Source organism: Archocentrus centrarchus, chromosome 14, assembly GCF_007364275.1.
Source record: "Archocentrus centrarchus isolate MPI-CPG fArcCen1 chromosome 14, fArcCen1, whole genome shotgun sequence".
Taxonomy (NCBI): domain Eukaryota; kingdom Metazoa; phylum Chordata; class Actinopteri; order Cichliformes; family Cichlidae; genus Archocentrus; species Archocentrus centrarchus.
This window is the reverse complement of record NC_044359.1, coordinates 25,398,228-25,414,509: the sequence shown is the minus strand read 5'-3', so window position 1 is coordinate 25,414,509 and position 16,282 is coordinate 25,398,228. Positions and strand designations below refer to the sequence as shown.

At 47.8% G+C, this 16,282-nt stretch overlaps 1 protein-coding gene across 3 annotated transcripts in view; it reads left to right on the top strand.

The window, feature by feature from the left end:
- The window catches only part of b3glctb (beta 3-glucosyltransferase b), a 33,104-nt gene extending 23,668 nt beyond the window's left edge, over nt 1-9,436 (top strand). For all 3 annotated transcript variants that reach the window (XM_030745654.1, XM_030745652.1, XM_030745653.1), the window contains 4 exons: nt 5,558-5,657; nt 7,368-7,487; nt 8,183-8,327; nt 9,175-9,436. In XM_030745654.1, the coding sequence (XP_030601514.1) occupies nt 5,558-5,657; nt 7,368-7,487; nt 8,183-8,327; nt 9,175-9,309 (500 nt within the window). In that variant the 3' untranslated portion in view covers nt 9,310-9,436. The remainder of the gene's footprint in view (nt 1-5,557; nt 5,658-7,367; nt 7,488-8,182; nt 8,328-9,174) is intronic.
- The last annotated feature ends 6,846 nt before the right edge of the window (nt 9,437-16,282 follow it).

Sequence of the window (16,282 nt, the reverse complement as noted above, 5' to 3'; positions counted from 1 at the left end):
CCCATACGTGTGGGAGGCTTTTGTTCAGCTTTCTCATTTGTTTTCCTTTCAGTAAAGAGTCGTTCTCCCTGTGGTTTATCATTTTGTGAACATTTTTGTCATGGCCGGGGAGGAAACAGGCGAGGAATGGCTGACACGAAGGACTCCAGAAGTCAGCGTAACTTAAAAGGGATTTATTTAAGCAGGGGAAAAACAAATACAAAAATCTTGGAAGGGAGACGACGGGCAAACACAGGGAACACACGGGCACACCACATCACCGACGCGACAAGGAACACATGGAAACTGAGGGCTTAAATACACACTGGGTAATCAGGGCAAGAGGAAACAGCAGGGAACAACAGGTGAGGCAAATGAAACTAATTACACAGGGGAAGCAAAGCTGAACACAAAGCACAGGAAAACCAGACTGTCAAAATAAACAGGAAGTGACAAACCAAGGAACATACTGACTAAACAACAGGCACAGACTCAGGACAGAGACGCAGACATATCACAACACATCAACCTACTGGGAGGACACACTCAGGAAATAAACTAACACAAAACGCTGGGCCAACGGCCCAGGACATGACAGTACCCCCCCCCTCAAAGGCCGGCTCCCGACGGCCAAAACAAGAAACAAAACCAGACCAGGGCGGGAGGCGGGGGACCAGGAAGGAGGGCCCGAAACAAAAACAGACAGGGAGCAAACAAAGTCAGGAACAAACCCAAAAACACAAGGAAGCACTGGAGCAAGGGTAGAGCACAAGGGCAAAAAACAATAAGCACAAGGAACCGAACAAAGAAAAGCAATGGCACAAGCTGAATACAGTCCAAAAACCAGAGCAAAAACACGGGGATGAGAAAACAAAAAAAAACAACCGGATGAAACAAAAAGCGACGGCACAAGGCCGGAGAGCTCCAATGTCCAAAACAGGGGGTCGAAACAAGGAACAGTCCAGGAGCTATGACAAAACAGAAACAGCAGGGGAAAAAACAGTCCACAGTTCAGGGGAGTCAGTGGGAAATCCAAAACAAAAAACACACAGTTCAGGAGGCCGCAGAGGCCAAGGGGCCACAAAGCAAAGTCCCAACGAGGGAGGCCGACCGCGCTCCCAGCGGCGGCGGCGACGACGAGGGGGAGTCGAGGGAGGCCGACCGCGCTCCCAGCGGCGGCGGCGACGACGAGGGGGAGTCACTGGAGGCCGACCGCGCTCCCAGCGGCGGCGGCGACGACGAGGGGGAGTCACTGGAGGCCGACCGCGCTCCCAGCGGCGACGACGAGGGGGAGTCACTGGAGGCCGACCGCGCTCCCAGCGGCGACGACGAGGAGGAGTCACTGGAGGCCGACCGCGCTCCCAGCGGCGACGACGAGGAGGAGTCACTGGAGGCCGACCGCGCTCCCAGCGGCGACGACGAGGAGGAGTCACTGGAGGCCGACCGCGCTCCCAGCGGCGGCGGCGACGACGAGGAGGAGTCACTGGAGGCCGACCGCGCTCCCAGCGGCGGCGGCGACGACGAGGAGGAGTCACTGGAGGCCGACCGCGCTCCCAGCGGCGGCGGCGACGACGAGGAGGAGTCACCGGAGGCCGACCGCGCTCCCAGCGGCGGCGGCGACGGGGAGCAGGCACCGGAGGCTGCCCGTGCTTCCAGCGGCGGCGGCGGAGACGAGGAGAAGACACTGGAGGCCGACCGCGCGGCATGCGGCGGCGACGAGGAGGGGTCACTGGAGGCCGACCGTGCTCCCAGCGGCGGCGACGAGGAGGGGTCACTGGAGGCCGACCGTGCTCCCAGCGGCGGCGGCGACGAGGAGGGGTCACTGGAGGCCGACCGCGCTCCCAGCGGCGGCGGCGACGAGGCGGGGTCACTGGAGGCCGACCGCGGGGCATGCGGCGACGGGGAGCAGACACTGGAGGCCGACCGCGGGGCATGCGGCGGCGGAGAAGGGCGACCCCGGGCTCTGGTGGGGAACCCTCGGGTGACGTGGAGCGCTCGGACTGAGCAGAGACCCCCACCGGCTCGGACGGAGCGGGACCCCCTGGCTCGGAGCGCTCGGACTGAGCGGAGACCCCCATCGGCTCGGACTGCGCGGGACCCTCGTGCGCGGAGCGCTCGGACTGAGCGGGACCCTCTGGCGCGGAGCGCTCGGACTGAGCGGAGACCCCCATCGGCTCGGACTGAGCGGGACCCTCTGGCGCGGAGTGCTCGGACTGAGCGGGACCCCCTGGCTCGGACTGAGCGGAGACCCCCATCGGCTCGGACTGAGCGGGACCCTCTGGCGCGGAGCGCTCGGACTGAGCGGGACCCTCTGGCGCGGAGCGCTCGGACTGAGCGGGACCCCCTGGCTCGGACTGAGCGGAGACCCCCATCGGCTCGGACTGAGCGGGACCCTCTGGCGCGGAGCGCTCGGACTGAGCGGGACCCCCTGGCTCGGACTGAGCGGAGACCCCCATCGGCTCGGACTGAGCGGGGCCCTCTGGCGCGGAGCGCTCGGACTGAGCGGAGACCCCCATCGGCTCGGAGTGAGCGGAGACCCCCATCGGCTCGGAGTGAGCGGAGACCCCCATCGGCTCGGAGTGAGCTGAGCCCATGGGCTGAACGGGGCCTACATAGTGAGGCACCGGATGCGTAGGCTGGGACCGCGGAACAGGGCACACTGCTGCTTTATTGAGCAGCAGGGGCTGCTCGGGGAATAGCCGAGGTGCAGGGGACTGCGTGGAAGCAGGCCGGGAGACGACTGGCTGCGTGGAAGCAGGCCGGGAGACGACTGGCTGCGTGGAAGCAGGCCGGGAGACGACTGGCTGCGTGGAAGCAGGCCGGGAGCCAGAGAGAGCGGGCTGTGAGCTAGGGAGATCTGGCTGCGTGGAAACAGACTGCGAGCGAGAGAGAGCAGACTGCGTGGAAGCAGACCGCGAGCGAGAGAGAGCAGACTGCGTGGAAGCAGACCGCGAGCGAGAGAGAGCAGACTGCGTGGAAGCAGACCGAGAGCTAGGGAGATCTGGCTGCGTGGAAACAGACCGAGCGCTAGGGAGATCTGGCTGCGTGGAAACAGCCCGAGCGCTAGGGAGATCTGGCTGCGTGGAAACAGACCGAGCGCTAGGGAGATCTGGCTGCGTGGAAACAGACCGAGAGCTAGGGAGATCTGGCTGCGTGGAAACAGACCGAGAGCTAGGGAGATCTGGCTGCGTGGAAACAGACCGAGAGCTAGGGAGATCTGGCTGCGTGGAAACAGACCGAGAGCTAGGGAGATCTGGCTGCGTGGAAACAGACCGAGAGCTAGGTGACACTGGGGCCTGAGAGGGAGCTGACACTACAGAAGGAGCAGGAGCTGAGGGAACTGGGACCAAAACCGAAGGAACTAAGACAGGGGCTGAGGGAACTGACTGAGAGGGCACTGAAACAGCTGACACTGGGGACCGAGGAAGAGTTACTGGAGCTGACTGAAGGCGAGGGAGAGCGACTGGAGCTAGAGCTGACTGAGACCCTGCTGCTGCAGCTAACACAGAAAACCGATACGAAGGCTTGGACCTGGCTGCCCCCACCCGCGGAACAGGTGCGAGTGCCGAGGTAAGCCCGTCCGTGGCTGCCCCCACCCGCGGAACAGGTGCGAGTGCCGAGGTCAGCCCGTCCGTGGCCGCCCCCACCCGCGGAACAGGTACAGGTGCAGGGGAAGCTGGAGCTAAGGGAGCTGGAGCAGGGTGAACAGAGGGAGCTGGAGCTAACTGAGGGGTCTGGGACTGCGACTGAGGAGGAGCTGGAGCTACAGCTGACATGGAACACTGTGACTGAGGGGGAGCTGGAGCTACAGCTGACTTGGAACACTGCGACTGAGGGGGAGCTGGAGCTACAGCTGACTTGGAACACTGCGACTGAGGGGGAGCTGGAGCTACAGCTGACTTGGAACACTGCGACTGAGGGGGAGCTGGAGCTACAGCTGACTTGGAACACTGCAACTGAGGGGGAGCTGGAGCTACAGCTGACTTGGAACACTGCGACTGAGGGGGAGCTGGAGCTACAGCTGACTTGGAACACTGCGACTGAGGGGGAGCTGGAGCTACAGCTGACTTGGAACACTGCGACTGAGGGGGAGCTGGAGCTACAGCTGACTGGGAAGACTGCGACTGAGGGGGAGCTGGAGCTACAGCTGACTGGGAAGACTGCGACTGAGCAGGCGCTACAGCTGACTGAGGCGAGAGTGGCTGGGGAGGAGCACGGCGACGCCGGGAGCGCTGCTTCCTTCGCGTTCTGTTGGAGTGGGAAGCACGATTCTCAGCATCCAGGATGTCCACCAGCAGAGGTGAATCAATAATCTCCACATCATCTGGCAGCCAAGAGAGGTCTGGGGAGGCGGTGGGCTGTGGGTGAAAGGATGAAAATGACGAGGTGGGAGAGGTGAGTTGAAGGGATGACGGCGGATCCGGAAAGCGAGGCAGCGCCTGTGGTGCTGAGCTGCAGTGGTGCGGAGGAGACGACGGAGGTGAGATGACCGGCTGCAGGAGAGGTGAATTAGTGATGGCTTGGAGGAAAAAGGTTGTGTCTTTGCCCTGGACAGGGCGACCAATATTATACAGTTTAGCTTGTAAGTTTTTCCGGAGCATGATTATGGAATGGGCAAGGGAGGCAGTGTCAGGATGGGTGAGGAGCCAAGTGGAGGAAGAAAAAAGTCTGCAGCAGAAAATTGCCTGAATAATCTGACGGGGTTCATCAGTGGCATGAATGATGTTCCTGGAGAGATCTATGAGCTCCAAAATCACTTCCTCTTGCTCGGAGGGGCTCCTGGTATCCGCGGGGTCCATAGTCTGGTCGCGTCGTTCTGTCATGGCCGGGGAGGAAACAGGCGAGGAATGGCTGACACGAAGGACTCCAGAAGTCAGCGTAACTTAAAAGGGATTTATTTAAGCAGGGGAAAAACAAATACAAAAATCTGGGACGGGAGACGACGGGCAAACACAGGGAACACACGGGCACACAACATCACCGACGCGACAAGGAACACATGGAAACTGAGGGCTTAAATACACACTGGGTAATCAGGGCAAGAGGAAACAGCAGGGAACAACAGGTGAGGCAAATGAAACTAATTACACAGGGGAAGCAAAGCTGAACACAAAGCACAGGAAAACCAGACTGTCAAAATAAACAGGAAGTGACAAACCAAGGAACATACTGACTAAACAACAGGCACAGACTCAGGACAGAGACGCAGACATATCACAACACATCAACCTACTGGGAGGACACACTCAGGAAATAAACTAACACAAAACGCTGGGCCAACGGCCCAGGACATGACAATTTTCTTCCATTTTGTTGAAGCACCACATTGAATATGGGGATATTTAAGGGGATGCTCCTTGGACGTTTCATTTTTCTGCCACACCCTTTTCTCATTTATCTCATCAGTATTTCTATCTGCCTCTATACTTCTGCTGCTTTAGACTGTGCTCTTATCTATTTATGATGATATTGATGGTGATGATGGAGGAGATTATAATGAATCACAAACTTTTGTGACAAGAAGCTGGACCCCGTGTTTCATCTTCACAGCTTTTCGCTATATTTTGTTTCCCTAAAGGACACTGTGGGAAGACGTTTGCCATCTTGAGGCGTTTTCTAAGTAAAGCTGTGCCGAAAGCTGATTGGCTGCTGATTGTTGACGATGATACTCTCATCAGGTAAGTCAGAAAATAACAGCACTGCATGTCATTTTACTGAAGATAATGGAGCCCAGTCAGTAACTACAATCATGAAAGTTGTTTATAGGAAGGGATTATAATGAAGTTTTTTATTCAAACCTGCACACGTTGAGACATTAAATATGAAATGTAAAAAAAAAAAAAAAAAGATTATTTTGCTTCTACTATTAAGAAAGTATTATAGTGAAGTTGAGCAAAAGACAGTACCCGAGACTAATCTAAGCTAATTTTGCTCTTTTAGTCTGTCCTTCTGTCCTGAACACAAGTTTTAGACTGTTAAAGTCCATTATTTTATTATTTGTTGAAAGGAAAAACAAATCAGGATGTAATAAAGAATTTGGTCTGCAGGCTCATGTTACACTGTATGTACAGAAGAATTGGGCCACAGCTCTTAATCTTTGAATTCAGGTGTTTTTGGTCCCATTAATACACGTGTATAAAATCAAGCACCTAGCCTTGCAGTCTGCCTTTACAAACATTTGTGAAAGAATGTATCGTTTTAAAGAGCTCACTTAATTCGAGTGTGGTACCGTAAAATAGGATCCCACCATTGGAATAAATTTCTTCTGTCCTAGATATTCCACAATCAACTGCAAGTGATGTTTTTGCAAAATGGAAGTGTTTAAAAACCACAGCAACTCAGCCATGAAGGAGCAGACCCCATAAAGTTACAGAGCAGTGTCGCTGAGCACTGAGGTCTCAAAGACTCTGCTGTCTCAGTAACTGCAGAGCTCCAGACCTCCTCCGGCATTAACGTCAGCACAAAAACTGTGTGCCGGGAGCTTCATGGCATAGGTTTCCATGGCTGAGCAGCTCTTGTAGGTGTAATAGGTAAGTGGAGAAGAAAACACAGTCCGCACACCTAAGGAACTCCTGAGAAAAACAATTTATTTACCACGAACGGGTGAGTTACATTTCGGGCTGATTGCCCTTCCTCAGACTTCACTTCATTCAAGGGCAATTAGCCTGAAACGTAAGTCACCTGTTCGAGGTAAATAAATAGTTTTTCTCAGGAGCTCTTTAGGTGTGCAGACTGTATTTTCTGCTCTAGTACTTTTTTTTTGTCCCAGCACCCCTTTTTTTACTCTTCTGGATGTGCGTACTTTTTTTTGGTAATATGTAAGTGACCCAGCACTTTTGTCCATATAGTGTATGTGTAGACTGTACCATAGAAGACATTTCTATTTGTCTTGTGTTGTTTCAAACTATCCTTATGTGAAGTTTATCTATGCAAAGATTCAACTTGCATGATTACCAGTCCTGTAAATCCTATAAATGACTTTCATATTTACAGTTCGGCTCATATGCAACAATGCAATATTAGACGCTATGAAACTTTTTAATAGTATATATGTATATATTTTCATAATATTAATTCTGTAATACTCCAGGTTCTAATGTCTTATGTAGAGCACCAGGTCTGTTTTCAATGTTTCTGCCTCAATGCGCAGATCACAGTTTAACTAATGTGCCCAAAGATGACTTAATGGTTTTAAAAGTCACACTTTGAGCTATCAGACGTGCCTCAGCCAAAATTAAAAAGTACAGTTTTGAGATGCTACATTTGTTTAATATTATTTATTAAAAGGTTCTGCACTCATCTACACTGGTATTTTTATTTACTTTACTGGTCTATTACATTTTTCTTTGGTAGTGTGCATGCATTTCTGTCTCTTGGTCCACCAATAGTTTACCCAGGTTGAGACAGCTGCTGCGTTGCTATGACCCAAAGGAAGCAGTGAGCCTGGGGGAGAGATATGGCTACAGTTTGATCCAGAAGGGATACAGCTACACCACCGGAGGAGGAGGGTGAGGCTGTGGGGTTGAGCAGATGTTGTTGGGTTGTAGGTGCTAATGCTTGCTGAGGCAAAACACACACGTGCAAGTTTGACCGTCAAATGATTTATCTTTTTTTACCTTACAGACATTAATTGTACCTTAGCTAGCAACAGACACACAAGGAAGGTATGGCATTACAGACATCAATGCTTTCCATAATGCTTTAAATCATATTTTTATTATCAGCTATGAATTCCGAAATGTCAGCAACTGAAAGCACAATAACATACTAAAAAAATCATTTATTTAATGTTTGAGGAGAGAAGCTGACTATATTAGCTGGAACCAGGGATGTTTCTCTGTTACACTGTACTTTTCCAACTATACTTCTGCAGTAGTTGCTGCTTGGTTTGAACACAATAATGTAATAAAAGGGAAGTTGTTGGCCTGTGTGAGGATTTACCAGTGTTGAAATAAATTTAAAAAATATAGGAATTACAAACTTTATGCTACTTACAGGGAGTTTGTTCCAAAACTTTAGGCTTTCATTGCAGGTTTCCTGCCAGTGTTGAATGAAATACTGTTAATAATGCAACCGTGTTCTTCAGCACACCATGTGACCAAGTCAAAGGTCATAAATTTCCCATACATCATACAGACATTTGTACATTTCTTTCTGTTGAAATCTTTAGCTAATGACTAATTTTGTGTGTGTGTGTGCGCAGGATGGTGCTCAGCAGGACGGCAGTGTCCAGGCTGCTTTCCAGTAGTTGTGGTTGCTACAGTGATGATGCTCCTGATGACATGGTGCTGGGCAGATGCTTCACTTCCCTCGGTGTTCCCATTACACACAATCCACTATTTCACCAGGTAGAGAACAGCGCACACACATACGTGTTCTTATTATGGAAAAGAGCTCCCTGGATGACTTTGACTATGTTCTGTGGGTTGTAAAGTCATTAAATACATCCTGGGAAAAACAAAGCAGGAATTAATTTGGTCCTTTTACAGCGCATGTAAAGCATGAAGTTTCCAGTATTAGTTAAACACTAAACACTAAATATTGTATTAAAGTGAAATAGTTCTTTCATCAGCTGCTGATAAACTTAAACTCTGTTAAAGTTTTAATTTACTGTAGCACATAAACCAAAGGATCAAGAAGAGACTGTTTGGTAGAAACAAATCCAAAGTGGTAAAGTTTAGGGGGTGAGTGGGTAGAAAAAAGAGGAGAAAAGCTATTGAAATTGTTTGTCTTTTGCAAAACCATCTCTCACCTTGATTAAATGCAAAGAGAAGCCACTTTAATGAGCCAAAACTGCCCCAAGTGTTAATGGAGACATTAACCTTTACTTAGGACCAGATGATGCTCTGCGTGCTACTCTCTTTCTGTTTGCTTTGTTTAAATGACAGTCATTTAGAGATGCCCCGTGGTTCTGCTTTCCTAACAGTGTGCTCATCTGTGCTGCCCAAGAGGAAAAAAAATGTTACCACAATGAGAAATAATTGAAGCATTAATAATTTCTTCCAAGGCTTTTTAATTAACCCTGTGTGGCCATTTAATTTTATTTTTGTATTTGTGTCTATTAATTATAGGTTATTTTATGATTATGCGTTTTACAGCCGGCTCTTCGGTGTAATAGAGACAGCCTTGTTCTTTGACATGTGCATAGGCGCATACACACACAGACAAACAAACCACTTGTCCTTGACATTTTAGGCACGACCAGATGACTACTCTGGGACACTGATCTCCATGCAGCAGGCCGTCTCCTTCCACAAACACTGGAATGTAGATCCCGTGGCTGTCTACAGATACTGGCTGAAGGACACAAACCTACGAGATGAACTGTAGAAACTGTGTTGATACAATGAGCATGTTGTAGACAAGTTATGAATTCAAATTTGCACAGAAAAGAAACAATAACCACTGTTGAAATTGCTGTAACAGCCAGATCATCTGGTAAATTTTCCCTCTAGGATTGGTGTTTAAGTATTATGTGTATTGATAACTATTTTGATAATAAACACTTAACCATGCACATTTCACCCAAGTCTGTTTTGTAATAAAGTTTTAATAGTCACAAATGTGGTATAACTGATGACAATGAAGTGAAATCCTGCAGCTGGGCACAACAAATCTACCAACAGAATGGTAACACAATGACAGTCCCAACAAGCTTATTTTGAGCACTGGTTTTGTTATATTTCTTGTAACATTGTTTCTTTGCAATAAATTTTAGACCTTTAGAAAATCTGTTTAACCTTAAAAGGTGCCACTTGTGTAAGGAAATGCATTTGTGGGTTGAGCAGCAGAGTTGCCTAACAGCTTATTTTGCTGTTGACTCTTGTTTGATGTTTATTGAATTGGATGATTGAAGTCTGAAGAAACAAGACATATTGGCAATTTAACAATTTCATATAATAAACAGGGGCCTGAGCAGCATGTGGAAGAACCATAAACAGCCACAACAGCGTGGCATCTCCTCATGCTGGCCACCAGCTCAGTCAGACACTGCTGTGGGATGGAATCCCACTCTTCAACCAGCATTTGTCACAAGTAAGCCAGTGTGGTTGTGTTGGTCACTCTGGCACAAAGAGCATGCCCAACCTGATCCTACAAGTGTTCAATGGAGTTGAGGTCATGACTGCAGGCAGGCCATTCCATCTTCTCCACTCCCAAATTCTAGAGGTAGTCTCTAATAACCCTGTTCTGTGGGGGCGAGCACCGTCATCTTGGAGGATCAAGTTTGGTGCCAGACTGTGGAGATATAGGATTGCCACTGGTTGCAGAATCTCATCTTGATATTGAGACATTGAGACTCCAATGATGACAGCCCTGATTGCCAGCACCTGGAGTACCAGAGGCTCAAAAGAAGAGTATTAAGCAGAATAAGCTGTTTGCCACTGGCAGAGAAGATTTGACACATTTTTCATGGGTGTATCCCACATACTCAACTGTGCTGCTCAACCTATGAATGCATTTTCCTTATAAATGTGGCACCATTTAAGGGGAAATAAACAGGCTTTCCAACAGCATAATATTTATTGCCAAGAAGCATTGTTACAACAAAGAAATAAGCAACCAAACACAAATTTCCTCACTTTTTGTGTTAAGGTTATATAAAATAAATCAGCCTTTCTGGAAGTGGAAAAGTGAGAGTTACCAGTCTCAGAGTTAATCATCATAGAGTTTTTTTTCTTTTTTTTAGCCTGTCATGTCTGGCAGATCTTGCAAACAAAACTGTGATCTGAATGCATTGTTGTGCCAAACATATTTGCTATTTCAAGATAAGCTCTATAGGTTCTCTATAGGCTCCTCTTGTTACTGTGTGCCCCTTTATTTTATTTGAATTATTTTTAACATGTTATTTAACAAATTGTGCCAGAAATGACAGGCTTAAGAAATAGAAAAGAGAAAAGAAAGAAAAGAGAAAGGGGAGAAAAAAAAAAGGGGGGGGGGGGGGGGGGGATAGAAAAAAGAAACAGGAAAGAGTGCAAGTACATAAACCAAATAGTTCGTCACTTGTTAAACATAAGATATTGACAATATTTGCAAAATTAAAGATTGTGTGGGGAAAACAAAATAAAAGACAACGCATAGTTACACAAACCAACCAGTTGTGTTTTTATGTGGGTGTATGTGTTTGTGTCATGAAATGTGCTTACCAATGAAGGCAGAAAGCCGCAGCCCCGCCCACCAGAAGCTAGAGGCAGGCAAAGAGAACCCCAGGTAGCCCAGGCCACCAGCAGCCCATCAAGACCTACGAAGACCCACTCATTCTAAAGACAACCGTACACCCCTCCCAGCAGACGGGGGAGGGAGGTCTCAGACGGAGTCCCCACAGTCAAGGAGCAAGGGCACCAGAGCATTCGAGGCAACGAGAAGCCAGCCCCCCCCCAGCGGCCAGCCCCCCTGCACGGCCGGCAGCAGGGCCCCAGGGCCCCCGGCACCCAAGGGCCGCCCAAGCCCCCACAGAGCCCCCCCCCCCACGCCAATGCAGCCCCGCGCTGCAGCCCCCAGGGAAGCAGGTCACCACCCACATCAGAACATCCAGCCCCACCCAGGAACCCGGAGGTACCCACACCCCAGTGGGGCAGGGGGGGGGGGCAACCAGCAAGGAGAGGCCAGGAGGCAAGGCACAGGCCCAGACCCAGGTCCAGCCAAACATACAAACACACGCACACCCGCAAGCACACACGTGTACACATTTATGCACAAACACACTCACCCACACACATATAAACATAGATACACCATACGTACACATCCACTCGCCCACCCATACTCACGAAGACTGTGACAAATACAAAGACACACATTCATTCATAGCTACCCACCCTCTGAAGATGGGGCGAGTGGAAACCACCCCAGGGCCAACAGTGACCCCAAGACGCCGCCAGCCCGGCCCCAAGGAACCACTCGACCCCCACCCCAGGCAAGGTGTAAGAAATCGGGGTGTGAGATGACCCACCCCCCCTCCCCCCGCCCAACTTGTAAGTGTATGTGTTTATGTTGTGAATGAATGAGGTGTATAGGGTGCAGTTAAAATTGAGGGGGCAGTTGTGCCACAAGCACTAACTGTTGGACGTCAGTGCTTGCCCACACTGCCCCCCCAAAACCCTCCATGTCTAAAGTGCAAATAAAATTTGGGGACAGACAGTAAAGAGGAGCTGAATGGGGCCAGCGGCCCCATCTCATCAACCTCTGTGTAACATGCCTGCCCCAAAGGTCCTAAGTATATTGTGTAGTATGTGTGTATGTGTTGTGAATTATAATGACTATAGTGCAATTAAAAAGAGAGGCAAGTGGCCGCGTGGCTCTGCACGTAGCCTCTACACCCTACACCCTACGTGTGTGTATGTGTAAGAGATTGATTAATTTGCCAAAAAATTTTATGTTTTGCAGACTTAGGGCCCAAACAAACTAAACAAAAAGCTACCATTAGGTAGGAAGCAAAAGTCCAAAACAAACTCAGCATCCAGAAACTCAAAGTGATAAACAGAACCTCCTATCACAAAAATTTAACAAAGGCAGGCATTCTTTGCCTTAGCTGGCACGATAAAACCTAAAACCCCAATCAGAGATTACAGGAATCTGATTCAGCATTTATCAGCTTTCTATTTACTTTTTTCTGCTTCAGGAAAGCCCAGCTTATTTCCTTCACCAAGAACTAAGACTAATGAGATTAATATATACTAATATAGACTAATATACTTGGAATAATAAAGGAAACAGGAAGCAAACACTGAACAATAAAAACCTAAGAGCAAACTAGTGAAAATGACCAAAAACCTCTAAACTTCAACACCACAAAGCCCACAGACCTCAACACAAAATTGGCCAGTGATATTTTTTATACATTTTCTGCTTCCATGTTTTGGCAACGTGCGAAGTTAGGAGAACTTAATCTGTTTTGTGAAAATGTTGCTGTACTGGATGAAAACATTAAAAACAAAGAAAAACTTAAGAACCTGTACGAAACCTTTGTGTTTCTGCCTCGTAACAGAGTAACGTGTGTGAGGGAGGTGCTGCTGTACATTAAAGTATATAATTGAGCAGTTTTGCTGCTAAGATTTAGTGGAAAACTAGATTTGATCTTAAGATTCAAAGTAATTATACCTCACAAGGTTGTAAAATGAAACTGCAGATGTGAATGAATAAATCATGTAGTCATGCAAACAAAGCTATTATTCATAATGAAGTGTGGAGGTGAATTCAACCTCATATCCTGAAGAGATAACGCCTTCGGAATTTGTTGGTGAGGCACTAATAAAACATGCAAATGACGCACTGGCTATTTTGAGGGTTAATTTTAAATAAGACAGCAGATTTTCTGGCTCACCTAAATTCTTCTTTCTTTTCTTATTACTTTAAAAAAGGACTGAACTGTTTCTTTCAGAATTTGAACAAATCGTTGATGAGTATTTGAGTAGCATGCTGAGGGGCACCACTCCTGGGTGATACTGCAGGAAACTCATCTTTCTCTCTGTCTCAGGCTGTGTGCATTTTTATTTTTCATGGCTCATCACATCATTGAGATCTGAAACCCCTGAGAGGTGCCTTGGTGTCATGTCACTGTGACAATCATTTTTGGAACCGGGATATTGAATGGCCGTGGGAGTATCACGGTAGGCATTCGCTATTATATATTCAGCATGAATTCTTGCAGAAATAATGAACTCATCACTGTCAGATTATTCATCTGTGGAAAAGTGTTTGATTTAGACACTGTTTCAGAGTCCTTTGACTCTCAGAAGTATTTTCCAGCATTAATATCCAGATTCAGCCACATCTTTGACTTCTAAGTGTAACATGACAAACTTCACAAATGGATCGCTGTGTTCCTGTCACACTTTCAATCATGCAATGGCTAATGCAGATTTCATAGTGACACAAATAAGACACCATCGCCTCTGCAGTTCAAAAAGAAAAACGTGGAAAGTATCCTAAATCCTGTTTGTTCCCATTTCCATCAATAGACAGTAAATCCCTTTTGGTAAGCATACAGACAGTAGTTATTACTGTTTTTCAAGTGTTTTATAAATCAGACAGCACCCAGGGGCAGGCCCCTCAACCATTACTGTATGTTCTACCTGAGGAGTGTTTAATCACTCCCAAATTATGCACAGATCTCCAAAGATGTTTACCAAGTAACTGAAAGCATCGAGTCAGTTACAGTCCAGGTTTTATGACCGGAATGAAAGGATGCTGGCTTATTCACTTATCAAATTATTTATTTGCAAATAAACTAATTATTTTTCTGGCACCATAAAGAAGGCAGTATTTTAAAGTAATCACCATCTGATTCTAATTACACAATGTCCTATGTTAATATTTCAATACATTTTATTTGCTGCTCAGTTGACCGCATTATATTTATAGTATTTTACAACCTGGGATGCTGTCTAAACTGTCTTTTCCATGACATTTTACTGTCATGGAAAATCCACAATTTGTAGACGCATCTTTTTGCAGATTGTGAACCTCTGCCCATCTTCTGAGAAACTCTGCCTCTCTGACCTGTTACCAATTAAACTAATCAGATGCAAAATGCTCCTCCAGCTGTTTCTTTTTAGCACCCTGTACTTTTTCAACCTTTTCTTGTTCATGTCTCAACATTTTTGAGACATGTTGCTGCCACCAAATTCAAAATGAGCTGATGTTTTTTATGAAATATTAAAATGTCTTAATTTAAACTTTTAATATGTGTTGCACTTTTTATTTTCTGTTATGAATTCAATAAGGTCAAATTTGATCTACATTTTACCCCAACTTTTTTCAGAATTGGGATTTTGAGGAAGTTTTTCTCCTCCATGAGTCACCACCTTATTGTGGTGGAGGGGTTTGTGTGTCCCAGTGATCCCAGGAGCTATGTTGTCCAGGGGCTTTGCTCCCTGGTATAGTCTCCCATGACAAATTGGTCCTGGATGAGGGGCCAAACAAAGAGCGATTCCAATGACCCCTATGGAAAACACATCAAGGGAACGGTTTACCCTGCCCGGAGCCCCGCTCTGGAGCCAGGCCTGGGCAGGGAGCTTGAGGGAGAGCGTCTGGCGGTGAAGAATCCTGCTACCAGCTTGTTTCTTCCAGGTTTCGGCTTGTTCATTTATCGGACAAGAATTACACAACACAATGGAGTAAGGAGTCAATTATTAAATTTAATTAGCCAATTACACACATGCTACAGATCGATCTGGACCAGACTGTGAACTATGACTGAGCTAATACAGAAGCAGAATCAGGGCACAAAGTCTGATTCCTATCTAAGCCAGTCGTGATCTCATATACTCTCATAGAGCTTATCAGCTTCTATTACATCATATAGGCAAAACAAGAAATGTGCAAGAAGAAGAATCCCAGCAGCTACTCCTTCAGATGGCCTCGGAGTTTCTTCTTATCGCTTGTTTTGATCTCCTTGTTGTCTCCTGTGCATCTGTGACTGACCATCGCCAGAGCCTCAAACATCTGTGATTGATAAACACATACCCACCAAGAACACACTGTGCCTGCCCACACCAAAACAGATGTACTTCTGTATTGTTAAGCAACTATTTTATTTAGTTATACTCTAAGGCAAAGTTTCTCAGGCAAATAAGTGTGAGAATAATAAAAGCAAATGCATATCGTGATTATACGTGAAGCTTCACAAAACTCACTTCCTTCAATGGACAGACATAGGCCCATGCTGCCCAGCTGGGTGCAGCCCGAAGAGGAGACATGAGCCTGCTCTCCTGTAGGCCCATCACCTGCAAGAGACGTCGTAGGGGTCAGGTGCAATGTGTGTCGGGACGGCAGCCAATAGCAGAAGCCCTGGCAGACCGATCCCTGGCTATCGAAGCTGGCTATTGGGACATGGAATGTCACCTCTGGTGAGGAAGGAGGCTGAGCTAGTGCATCAGGTTGAGAGATGCTGGCTTGATACAGTCGGGCTCACCTCAACGCATGGCCTGGGCTCTGGAACCCGGAGAGGGGCTGAACTCTGTTCCAGTCTGGAGTTGCCCTCGGTGAGAGGTGAGCTGGGGTGAGTATTCTTGTATCCCCTTGGCTTACTGCCTGTACGTTGGAGTTTTTTAGACGAGAGGGTTTCTTCCCTGCGACCTCAGGCTGGGCAACGGGTCCTGACTATTGTTTGCACTTATGCACGAAATGACAGTTCAGAGTACCCATCCTTACTGGGCAGGGTACTTGAGGGTGCTCCATCCGGTGACTCCATCAGTGTCACTTCCACCAGTGGCAGACTTCAATACTCACATTTGCAATAACAATGAGACCTGGAGGGGTGTGACTGGGAGGAACGGCCTGGCTGATCTGAACCAGAATGGTG